Genomic DNA, 11,611 nt, shown 5'->3' on the forward strand with positions numbered 1-11,611 from the left:
AATTAATATATTTACTTTAATCAATGAATGAGTCAATAATGAAGATAACTGTTAGTTGCAGCCCTAAAATGTTTCAAATTTTTTAAACATTGAGTTTCACACAGACAGAAACAAGAGCAGGGTTCTCAGGGTTCTCATTTTCAACTGTTGTTGGCTTTTATCAGTTTTATTTTAATGTTACAGCAGATAAATAAACTATTTATTCCATTCCTTACATTTTTACTTGTGTTTCTGGTTTTGGAAACACAAAAGAAGACTGAGAGTCTCTAACTTCAGCTCTCTTTGGAGAAATCCCTGCGGAGCCACGTTACAGTTACTAAGCTTTAGAGTCACTGAGCTACAACAGTACAGCGCTAATGATGCTAATGATGCTAATGATGCTAATGATGCAGCTTCGTCTGATTTTAATGGGTTTTTCTTTACATCCCATCATTTGTGTAGATCTCCTCCCATGCACAACCAATGTGTGTCAGAATGGAGGCTCCTGCTACAAGAGGGGAACACAAAATCTGTGCGTGTGCTCACCTGGATACACCGGGCAGCTGTGTGAAACAGGTACACACACACACACACACACACAGAAGCTCACAGAGTGGACTTTGCAGGGCCTCTTTTTTTTAACCCCACACTGACAGACAGATGATGGGGAATAATGCAGGCTTGTGTTGTGTGCCTGCAGATGTTGACGAGTGCCAGTCTAACCCGTGTCTGAACGGAGCCACCTGTCTGGACGGAGTCAACTCCTTCACCTGTCTGTGCCTGCCCAGCTATGCAGGAGAGCTCTGTGAGCAAGGTCAGCTGCTTCATTACACTTTAATACAATGAGTCTCATTTGTAGTTTTCACTGTCCTCCCTGTTGATCACTGCTGAACACAGCTGTCACTTGAATGATTTAATAAATAAGAGACCTCTGTACATGTAGCAGGCACCCACCCGTGTACACGCTGACACACATGCACACAGGTGGACACAGCTTGTGGTCTTCGTCGTCAGCTGTCCTCTAACACTGGGCGTCGTCTCAGCAGCAGATTAGTTCCAGCCGCCGACAATATTTCTGTCATTACTCAGCAACTAATCGAGGTTCAGGAAAACAAACCGACTCCAAGGATGAATATTTTCCATGAAGATCCACCAGCTTCCAGTGCTGAGAGTTTAATGTCTCCTATTATTCTTAAATGAAACAATAAGGCCAAACTTTTTTTTTTTTTTCTATAGTCAGTTCAGTTGTTGTAAAGTCGTAACACTGAACCACTGAGCACCAGTTCAGCTGCGTTTACTGACAGATTTCGTATAATTTCTCAAGCTGTAAAAATAAATTATCAAAGTTTTGTTGGAGTTTTGTCAGAGAACTTGAAGTCGCTGCCTGTTATCAGACTGAGACAAAACAGTTTCATGCATTGTACTGTACACACATACAAGCTCACAACATACACATCTGTTCACATGATACTAAACATGTCCCTGATTGCAGTTCAACATTATCACAGGTGGAAGACGTCTTCAGATCTTTTATTTAAGTAAATTAGACAAATTCATTACAAGTACAAATAAAATCAGCAAAATTTAATTAGAGTATAAAAGAAAAGTATCTAAAATATCCGCTGTCAATTACTTCAATGTGCTTCCTTTTCTAAGGCCCCCCCAGAGTCTCAGATCATCACTGCATCCAATTACTACTGATGCATTAACATGTAAACAGAAATGACTAGAGTAGATCCTAGTTTTTTTTATATATAAGCTTCATTTAATTTACTCTTTAACAGTGCAATATATTCCATGTGCTCATTAGAGGTTTTTATATTCTTAATCTCTAAAGTAAGTAGCTGTGAAATAAACACTCCAGTAAAGTAAAAGTTCATCAGAATTTAATGCACGTTGTTATTTTCCACCACTGATTCGTGAAGGTTTAAATATTCATATTTACCAGAGAATCAAATAAAACACTGGATCAGTGGTTCCCAACCTTTTCCAGCTCATGGACCCTGTAACAGCACAGAGGCCAGATAATATCTTCTCAGTGCACTTTTCATTTTAATGAAAGTTTAGAGAGTAGAGATCACTTGTTGTTGTCTCTCGACTCTCTTTCCTTTTAATTCTTCCTGTTGCTCACCAGCTATCCATTGTGATTCTCCAGTTTTTGTGATCTTTTTTATACACAGTTAAACTGAGATTGCAAACAAGTTTACTCCTGTTTTCATTATCAGTTCTTTTTCTAGAGGGTGGGGTTAATAAGAACTGGAAATCCCAGTCTGCAGGGCGTATCCATGTGTATCCACGTGAAGGATGTGCGCAGCCTGTACAACATATAAATTATTGACTAGAGCAGTGTGTAGTTTACATGTCCACGTACATGCAGTAGTTAGCAGTTAGCAGATGGAGGCAGAGACACAGCTGTCCTCTCTCAGCTCTGTGCCAGTGGAAAAAAGGAGGAAAACAGATAATTGCTCGATTATTTGGCCACAAAGCTTTTGCAGCTGTGTGCCATTGAATCGTTCTTGCTAAACGCTGCCCTGGACTCAGTCAGGCTCTTCATCTTCTGGATGAGGCAGTGTTTGAGCTGGCCCTCTGTGCTCAAACTGATGCCCTCCATATATCAGAATAGCGCTCTGCTATTTTCAAAGTGCCAGAAGGAGAGTCCTGGACCACAGCTCTGCGTTTATTAGCAGGCACAGAGACCTCACCTGACCCTCCAGGTGGCTGCACAGCGGAGTTATAAAGAGGAGGCGGGCTGACCACAGCTAATACCCCGAAGCCTCCACTGCAACTTTCCATCACAGCTTTATTGGCAAGCGCTTTATTCTGAAGGGACTGATACAAAACATCCATTGTTTACTGAGCCTGACAAAGCAGAGGGCTGATTATACGGCTTCAGCTCATTGTATATCAAACTAAATGTGTGTGTTGTGCATTAACTGTGTGTGTTAATGTGTTTGTGTTCCTCTGACCTGCAGACAACGGGAGAGTTGTGAGGGTTAATGAAGTCCAACTGTGTGTTTCTGAGATCATTCAGTGAGGGGCCATTATTCCCCCGCTGGACCTCAACTACCTCTCTCTCTCTCTCTCTCTCTCTCTCTATCTCTCTCTGTTGTGTAGCTGCAATAGTTTCATTGTTTGAGTGACATGTTTCCAAATCAGCTGTGGACAACATTATGATCAAGTTTAACACATGCAGCATAAAAACCTTTGTTCATCCTATAAACTGGACCCACTTGTTTCTTGGTGGTTTATGACACTTTAAACATGGCAGCTGAGATTCTGCAGGCTGGACATTGACAGTTTGTGAGCTTCCTGCTCAGTTTGTTCTCATTCTCAACCTGTTTGGTTCAGGTCAGACAATCTACAGTGTGTTTGCAGGTTTAGTGTAGTTTGTCTGGGCAGGAAGTGCATTTTCTTCTTTGGAGAAAGTGCTAAAGAGAGTTTGCAAAAGAGAGAGAACATTAGGTGAGTAGGTATCTTTAAGTGGTTATCGAAGACATAAAGATTTCCCGCCTCACGATCGTCATTTGTTGCAGATGGTAGTGAACAGAAGGCTCATACACCTGAATGAGGACAGTGTTTAGGCGAGGGGAATAAAAAATGGAGTGACATGAGCTGTCTCTGGCTGGATGAAGACCAGACGTGCTGCTGCTGCTTTTTGGAGCATTTGCAGAGGTTTTAATGTGCACGCTGCAGCTCAGCCAGGAGGGCGTTACCATAGTAAAGGCCAGAGACAAGCAGTGGCTGCTCCGGGAAGCGTTTTCAGTCAGATTGGACCTGATCCTTTGGATGTGAAACAGGGAGAAGCAACATGACTGAGTAACAGAAAGTTTATTGGTCGTTAGTCATGTTTATTTTAGCAGTTTCCTAATAAAAAGTGACTCAGTAACCATCTTCCTGTAATATATTGGTGCAAATGCCTATTTTATTTTATCCCGTCTCTGTCTGTTCTTCACTGTTTATGGGACATGAGACTTTCTGATGACTTCCTAATGACATCACAAGAACTGTCCAATCAATGAGCTTCCTGTCTGATCATGTGACTTCACGTTCACATCTTTACATTAGTGTGAACGCAGCCTGAACAGTGTGATGTTGCTAGGTGGTTGTTTGGTCGTAGATGCTAAGTGGTTGCTAAGGTGTTACCTGGGTGTTTCTATGTGTTTTACAGACTGTAAACTTTACTATAGACCAGAGACGGCTGTTCTATAAACAGCACTATAGTTGCCTGTTTAGTAGATAATAAGCTAATAAATAATAAACTTTCAGTAACTGTTCTTCTGTCTTCCTCACTACAGACACTGAGGTGTGTGGATTTGGTTGGCAGAAGTTTCAGTCTCACTGCTATAAGTACTTCACGCACCGTCGCACCTGGGACGCCGCTGAGAGGGAGTGTCGGCTGCACGGAGCCCACCTGGCCAGCATCCTGTCACAGGAGGAACAACTGTTCGTCAATCGTAAGTCCATGATGTGGTGTCTGAGCTACGCTGTGATGATTTAGGAAGAGAAACGAATCAGGACACAGGTTGAGTTTATTCATAATGAACAAAGCTAAACAACCAGTGTCCTTTGCAAATTAACTGTCCACTGAATTTAGAGTCAGAGAGAAGGCAGGAGGTTACAGGAAGAAGCTGATATCATTCATCAGGAGTTCTGACTCTAATGCCAAGCTGAGAACAAGGTTGTTTAAAAGCTGATTTTGTCTTTGAAATATTGAGACAATTCTTTGTGTCTCCCATTGATAAACTGAACTCCACTCATGAGTAAACAAGTCAGCCTGTTAGAAATGTTTCTGTGCTCTGTAGGTCAGTGCACTTGGAGAAAACAGCTCATCCAGCATCTGAGCTGTAATCCAGCCATGAGTGTTAGGAAGATAAGAGAAGTAATAAAAGGTTTAGTTTAAACAGAGAGGACACGGAGAGTTTCCACAGAAAAACAAGGCTGACTGTGTTTGAGCAACATGTAGACGGTCGCTCAGTTTATTGGTGAGGCTGCCGACTGAGAAGTGAACTCGTGTCATTCCCATGAGCAACTCGGCCTGAACGTTTGCTCTGCCTCCATCTCTTTCATGTGTTGATTCCTCTCCTCTGCTGCTGCTGCCACACACACCGTCAAACCACAAAACTGTCAAACAGCAAATCAAACACTGAAATCTCCCACAGCTGTAATCCTGAGCATGTACCCCCCCTCATCCGTTAACCAAACTCAGAGTCAGATCCTGGTGTGTTTTGCCTCTGCAGGTCTGGGCAGTGATTACCAGTGGATCGGCCTGAACGACAAGATGTTTGAGCGGGACTTCAGATGGACTGACGGCAGGCCGATGGTGAGAAGAGCACACAGTTTAATAGATCTGTGGATGTACCATGAGTGTCTGTTTCTATCCGTCCTATTTCTATCTGTTTAGTGGATTATCAGATCCAGATCTATGAATTTGAGTGATCCAATAAAAAATACAAAATACCAAATCCTCCAAGGAGGATCCGCCCACCCGGGCCTACCATCCAGGTAGGCCCGGGTGGGCGGGGCTTGGGGCATGGCTGAGGGTGGTGACTGCTTTGTTGTGACATCACAAAGTTGCAGAAGTCCTGACGGCTGGTTTTAAGGCTCAGTTTCTGAATACAGGCTGTGTGCATTTCTCTGTGGACTGAGGCTTTGATACTTTCACAGTATTAATATAGAGCCTAGACCTGCTTTATAATCACAAACACATGGACATCTACCTTTAGACTGGATGGAGCTTTAATCAGTTATTTAATCAATTAATTAATGATGAAAATAATCATTATTTGCAGCACCAAAAATATCTTCATTTTATTGAGGAACTCTGACCAGCAGCTGCTCTTTAACTCTGATGCTTTGAAGATGAGAACATTTTAAAGGAGGTGATGATTTTATTTTACAGCAGCAGCGAATATAAAAGAAACTTTAAAAACTTCTGCTGCTGATCTGAAACAAACACAACCCCCCCCTCCCTCGGTGCTGGTAGTGTCGCCGCTCCGTCTCCACGTGTCAGTGTTTTCAGTCATGATGACACATTGTCACACACATTGTGAGTCTGCAGGGAACGCTCAGCTGTTGAGGCATGTGAGCTGAATTATGCAGTGAAAGTGATGCGAGCAGAGAGCCTGTAATCTGATACATGGGGGGTGGGGAGGGGGGGGGGGGGGGGGGGGGGGGGGCTCTTCTGTTGTAATAGTTTATCATCCAGAATAGAGACACACCCTTACTGGGGCGAACTTTGTCCACAGCAATTTGTTCATACAGAAGGTGCATGTTTTTGCAGTGCAGTGTGTGTATGTATGTGCATGTGTTCATTTTCTTCTTTTACAAAAACTGAGGGAATTTTATTCGTGGATTTCCTCCTGCATATTAACCTCAGAGAACTCGGTTTGTTTAAGCCTGTGGTGAAGTCGTCTCAGTAGCGCAGCTCTCTGGTCTCTCTCAGAATTACATCCAGCCACATGTGTTCAGTAATCACCGTCTCCCCTCGGGGACAGGCAGTGGGCTGATGTCAAACAGCGGCAGGGCAACGGTGGAAATCATCTTTCATTTCTCAGCTCGAAGAACCGGTGATCCAGTTGTGATGCAGAACAGGAAACGTCCTTGTGGGGATTGTTTGTGTTTGACAGTAAAGTAACAACAGTGAAAACTTGTGTTCTGGCAGCAATACGACCACTGGAGGCCGAACCAGCCCGACAGCTTCTTCCAGTCAGGAGAGGACTGTGTGGTGATGATCTGGCATGAGGGGGGGCAGTGGAACGACGTGCCCTGCAACTATCACCTGACCTTCACCTGCAAGAAGGGAACAGGTACGCACACACAGACACACACAGACACACAACAACTCTCATTTGTAGACACTGTAATGGAAGAAACTGATTGTTCTACTGATTTAAACTGGAAACAATGTGTTTATCACATTACTGCAAATCATTTGAAATCATTTTCACATCCATCTCCCTGTCAGCCCTTCATCAGCTGTTCAATTATTCAAATTCAGAATAAACTTTTTTTGCCAAAATAAACTATTCGGGGCCCAATTCGGCCCCTAGTGAACTCCATCCCTACCCCCACCTCACAGGGTGTGAGACTATCCTACTCTAGATCATATGGCAGCTTCATCCCAGAAATCACTGCTCACTGTGTGTGATGGAATAAAACTAACTGACAGGCTCCAGGTTTTAGTTGGTTTGAGTCGATTCTTTAATTTATTCATGAAAATTTATTGGCAAACTTTAAAAAAAGCAAGTTATTAATCAATAAATTTACATGAGGTGGACCTGTGCATTTTGGGGCTCCTGAGAGTCTCGGGCCCTGGAACAGGTGCCTGATTTGTCCAATTAATAATCCAGCTTGATGATGGGTTATATTGTAGTTTCAGCAGGGACTGTTTTAAAACTGTTGGTGCTTCCACTGACGGCTCAGTGGATGATGATCCAGACTGAAAGATCTATAATAATAGTATTATTAATATTAACTACTTGTCACTCTTTGTGACACTCTTTAACTACTTGTCACTCTTTGTGACACTCCCCTCTGGCAGGAGGCTGCGGTCCTTCAGGACCAAAACCTCTCGCCACAAAAATAGCTTCTTCCCATCTGCTATTAGCCTTATCAACAAGGCTAGAGAGCCCCACTGTTGCTGATCAATTGCACCAATCACCAGAAAAAATTCCTTGTATGTGAAAACATACTTGGCAATAAAACTGATTCTGATTCTGATTCTGATTCTGATTCTGGATAGATTAACATACAATTTGGATGTTCCCCTCAGGATGATAATATCTTTAATAACTTTGCTGATCCATTACGAGGTCACATGTTAATTTAGTCTAATACTTCGGTTTATGACCAAAAACCTGCAAAATGAAAGACGTTCCCCTCAGCCTCAGGTGTACTCTAGGTTCAGATGCAAAGAAATTCACTAAACTAAGATGGTGAACATACATCACCTCACAGCCTTACAGAGCTGCTAACGAAGCTACAGACTCTTTTTCGGGGTTTTATTATCAAAGATCTAAACCGATCAGCTGTTTGGAAGCCGTCCAGCAGTTCTCTGATGAAAAGGTTTTTTTATTTTCTAATTAAAGCAATAAAACTTTGACAATAGAGTACAGAAAGTGAATCATTCATTAATTAAGGAGCTCAGTCTGCAAACCTGCAGTGTGCTTTAGAGACGGCTGGAAGTGGCATTAAGTACAATTTATATCAACTGGCATGACTGCAAACTCAACACGGTGTACTTCCTCTCTATCAACAAGAAGAGAACTGGGCTCTATCGTTTATATTCAGGAAGTTCCCCTGAAAAAGTTGCACTTATCACATTTAAAAGCAGAGCAGATCTCAGACCTGTTTACTGGGTAAATACTGGACTTGGACCGCCTGCTCTCCACTACTTTGCACCTTATAAATGGAATTATTTACAGAGGACTTTAAAACTTGAATGTCTGAACCCACCGGTTGATTTGAACTTTTACCTTCAGTTAATGTAGTGATGTCTGTGGTTTTCTCTGACGCTGTTTGTGCTGTCGTTTCTCTTTGTTTTTGTTTTTATCGGTTGATTTTTTTAAATTAACACATTAATATATTTTCAGCATCACACATTTAAGTGTTGTGTTTTCTACCCTCCAGTGTCATGTGGGCAGCCCCCTTTGGTGAAGGATGCTCGTGTGTTTGGAGCCATGAAGCCTCGATATGAGATCAACTCCCTGCTGCGCTATCACTGTAAACAAGGCTTCATCCAGAGACATACCCCCACTATACGCTGCCGGGCCAACGGACAGTGGGACGCACCCAAAGTCACCTGCATGAGTCGTGAGTGTTAACGTCAGGGTCTCCAGGGTCTCAACACTTTGCTTCATAAATACAAGGCTGTACAACGTTTTCACCTTCAACTCTATTTTCCATCGTTTCTCTCAGCCGCGACTTTCCACAAGTCATTTACTCTCCGGCGCCGCAACAACCAGAACAACGAGCAACAGAACAGGCGCTACAACCATCACGTTCATCACACCAGGAGTCATCAGAAACACAGTCAGAACCAAGAGCAACAACAGCAGAGTTACAACGTCCTGCAGAGCCTCTGGAACCCGCTCCAGAACCGAGTCCAGCAGCTGCTGAGGGAGAAGAGGGACCTGCAGGTCCAGACACACAACAAGGATCAGATGAGACACTGATTCGCTTTGTGGTGTCTATAAATCTGCTTCCTAGCGGCAGCCAATCACAGCAGGCGGGCCACGTCAGTGCAGAGGCATCGATAGACAGACGGAGGGATGTGCTGAACTGTCTATCGATGGCTCTGAAAAGGACAAAGGGAGATGTTTCACCAGTACGTTGTCCACAAACAGCCCAGGATCTGAACCGCAACACTAGTGAGGATTTAGGTCATTTGTAATATTAGTCACAATGCTCTCAACAGGAAGACCGGCGCCTTGATGGCCTCACTGTGAAGTAAACGTAACAGTCAAACACCACACGGGTGGTCTGTGAGAGTCCAGTGAGTCATCAGGTTTTGATGCTGTGTTCACTTCTCCTGACCCGACAGAGAAGCCGGACCCAGAGCCTTCTGTGAAATGTAACTTTAAAGGTGCCCTGTGTGAGTTTTCCTCATATGACCCATCAAAGTTATGTTTACTCTCACTGGTTCTCACCAAAATGCATTTTGTGTTCAGTGTATTTCCTTCATCATAAAACATCAGCAAAGCTCATTTTTTTGGAAGAAAATAAAATCTGCAGTGTTTACATCTGTGTTTGCTGATGAGAAACTCTTAAAGGACCGGTACCACCTGCGAGGCGACGGTCACATGACTGATGAGGGTAGTCAAGCTAGCCAATACATTAATGTGAGGAAGGTTCCAGCCTCCTCATCATCGCTCCACACAGATCTGATGTTTTAGAGACCAGTGGCGTTTTTACTGCGTCTGTTTCCGCTGCACTTTTGTCAAATTTTAGTTTTCCAATTTTTTCCACCTCAGCCATAAACATACCAATATTTTCACTCAGGTTTTTTATGCACAAAATGAAAATATGCATAAAAATAGGTGGATAGAAACCCAGTTAATGTTATAGAAGTGCAATGCTGACTGGGTAAAGTACTCCTCTAAGTTTACCTTCTTACAGTGCAAGTAGACAAGCTACCCAGACACACCAAAAAGTCGCCTATTGATAACGTCATCTGTGTCTGTAACTGATGTTTTGCCAGGTTGTCGCACCACCTCAAGAGTTTCCTGTTTTCCAGGAAGCAGTCTTCCTCTTTCCTGGTGTTCTGCTGCATGTCTTGGTATCAGCTACATTCAGCCCTTTAACTATTAGCTTACAAACTGTTGCTCTATAGCTCTACAGGTGGTCAGAAACTCCACAGGGCACCTTTAATTTTGGGAAGATACGGCACATATGAAATGATTAGTGTAGTGTCAGCACAATATTCACTGAAATATTTGTGGTATATTTTTTTATGAGCTAGTTGAGCATTTAGATAATGTTATTGATAGACTATAAAGAGCATGAATTCATCACGTTAAATTATTATCACAGAACATGTCCAGTCTCAGTTTGTGCAGCTTCTTATGACCCATTTTTTACTGGTTGATTTCCCGTGTAGATTTTTGTACAAAATGTTTTTAAAGGAGAGAGGGGAGATTTAAAGAGCGGCACACAGAGCTGAGGAGCGGACGATAGATTATTATGAATGTGTGATGTGTGTGTGCTGTGGCTATTAATCATAGGATATATAATATAGATACTATATGAAGCCATATGAATTTAACTTATTGTATACTTTAAAACTATGAATGGACTGTGATATCAAATAAAGGTCATTGGAACTGAAGTGATTCTGTTAATGACGACTTCCTTGCTGTTTACAGATTCCGCCATGTTGTTTCTCGCAGAGAGAACATCAGATGGTTACAGCGGCGTGCACGCTGCCGTCAGGGATGTTCGCTGCGTCTGTTTAGCAACGTTAGCTGAGCTGTTGATGCTTTTTATTTTTGCTGTGACTCAAAATCGACCCGACAAATTTGCCACCAAACATTTTTTACGTAGTGAAGTTGGGTTTGGGGAAGAGTTCTCATCTTGATGTGGTCGTGTTGCTTTTTTTACACAGATCTGGAAACTGTGTTTTTAACCCAACAAAGAAAGGAATGTGAAAAAGACGACTTTTGCATCCTCCACAAGATTTATTATATGATCCTTATGCATTTTACCTTCTTTTTCCATGTTTTCCTTTTTATATATTGTTTGTCAGCGTATCTGCATTTTTGAATTCTTTTTCTACTCCATGTGGTTTATGGGGTTTACTGTGTCTGTGGCACAAGAGCTTATTTTTATGTAATCATTGTTTCTTTCTCTGTTCAAGTTACTGTAAAAATGTCCATCTTCCTGGTTTCAATGTCATTGTCAGCTGTGTGTGCAATAATATGAACTCTTATAACACATCCCGCTTGTGCAGTTTTATTTTGTATGACTTAATATCTGGGTAGTTAAAATGAAGAGCTTTAAACTGTAATGAGGTAAAGATACTGAGTGAGGCGAGAGGCGCAGGTACATACAGGTGATCCACCCATACACAAACATAATATATGTATATATATTGAGTAGTACATATAAAATAAAAACATATGTAAAATTTCTATAT

The 11,611-nt window shown here is 42.3% G+C and overlaps 1 protein-coding gene across 1 annotated transcript in view; it reads left to right on the forward strand.

The window, feature by feature from the left end:
- The window catches only part of vcanb (versican b), a 28,826-nt gene extending 17,415 nt beyond the window's left edge, over nt 1-11,411 (forward strand). Inside the window, exons 10-16 of the mRNA XM_071466013.1 lie at nt 442-555; nt 680-793; nt 4,275-4,433; nt 5,217-5,299; nt 6,641-6,785; nt 8,608-8,790; nt 8,896-11,411. Of these exons, the coding sequence (XP_071322114.1) occupies nt 442-555; nt 680-793; nt 4,275-4,433; nt 5,217-5,299; nt 6,641-6,785; nt 8,608-8,790; nt 8,896-9,152 (1,055 nt within the window). The 3' untranslated portion in view covers nt 9,153-11,411. The remainder of the gene's footprint in view (nt 1-441; nt 556-679; nt 794-4,274; nt 4,434-5,216; nt 5,300-6,640; nt 6,786-8,607; nt 8,791-8,895) is intronic.
- The last annotated feature ends 200 nt before the right edge of the window (nt 11,412-11,611 follow it).

This window comes from Trachinotus anak, unplaced genomic scaffold (assembly GCF_046630095.1).
Source record: "Trachinotus anak isolate AG129_WGS33_773 ecotype Australia unplaced genomic scaffold, CSIRO_AGI_Tana_v1 ptg000028l, whole genome shotgun sequence".
Lineage (NCBI taxonomy): Eukaryota > Metazoa > Chordata > Actinopteri > Carangiformes > Carangidae > Trachinotus > Trachinotus anak.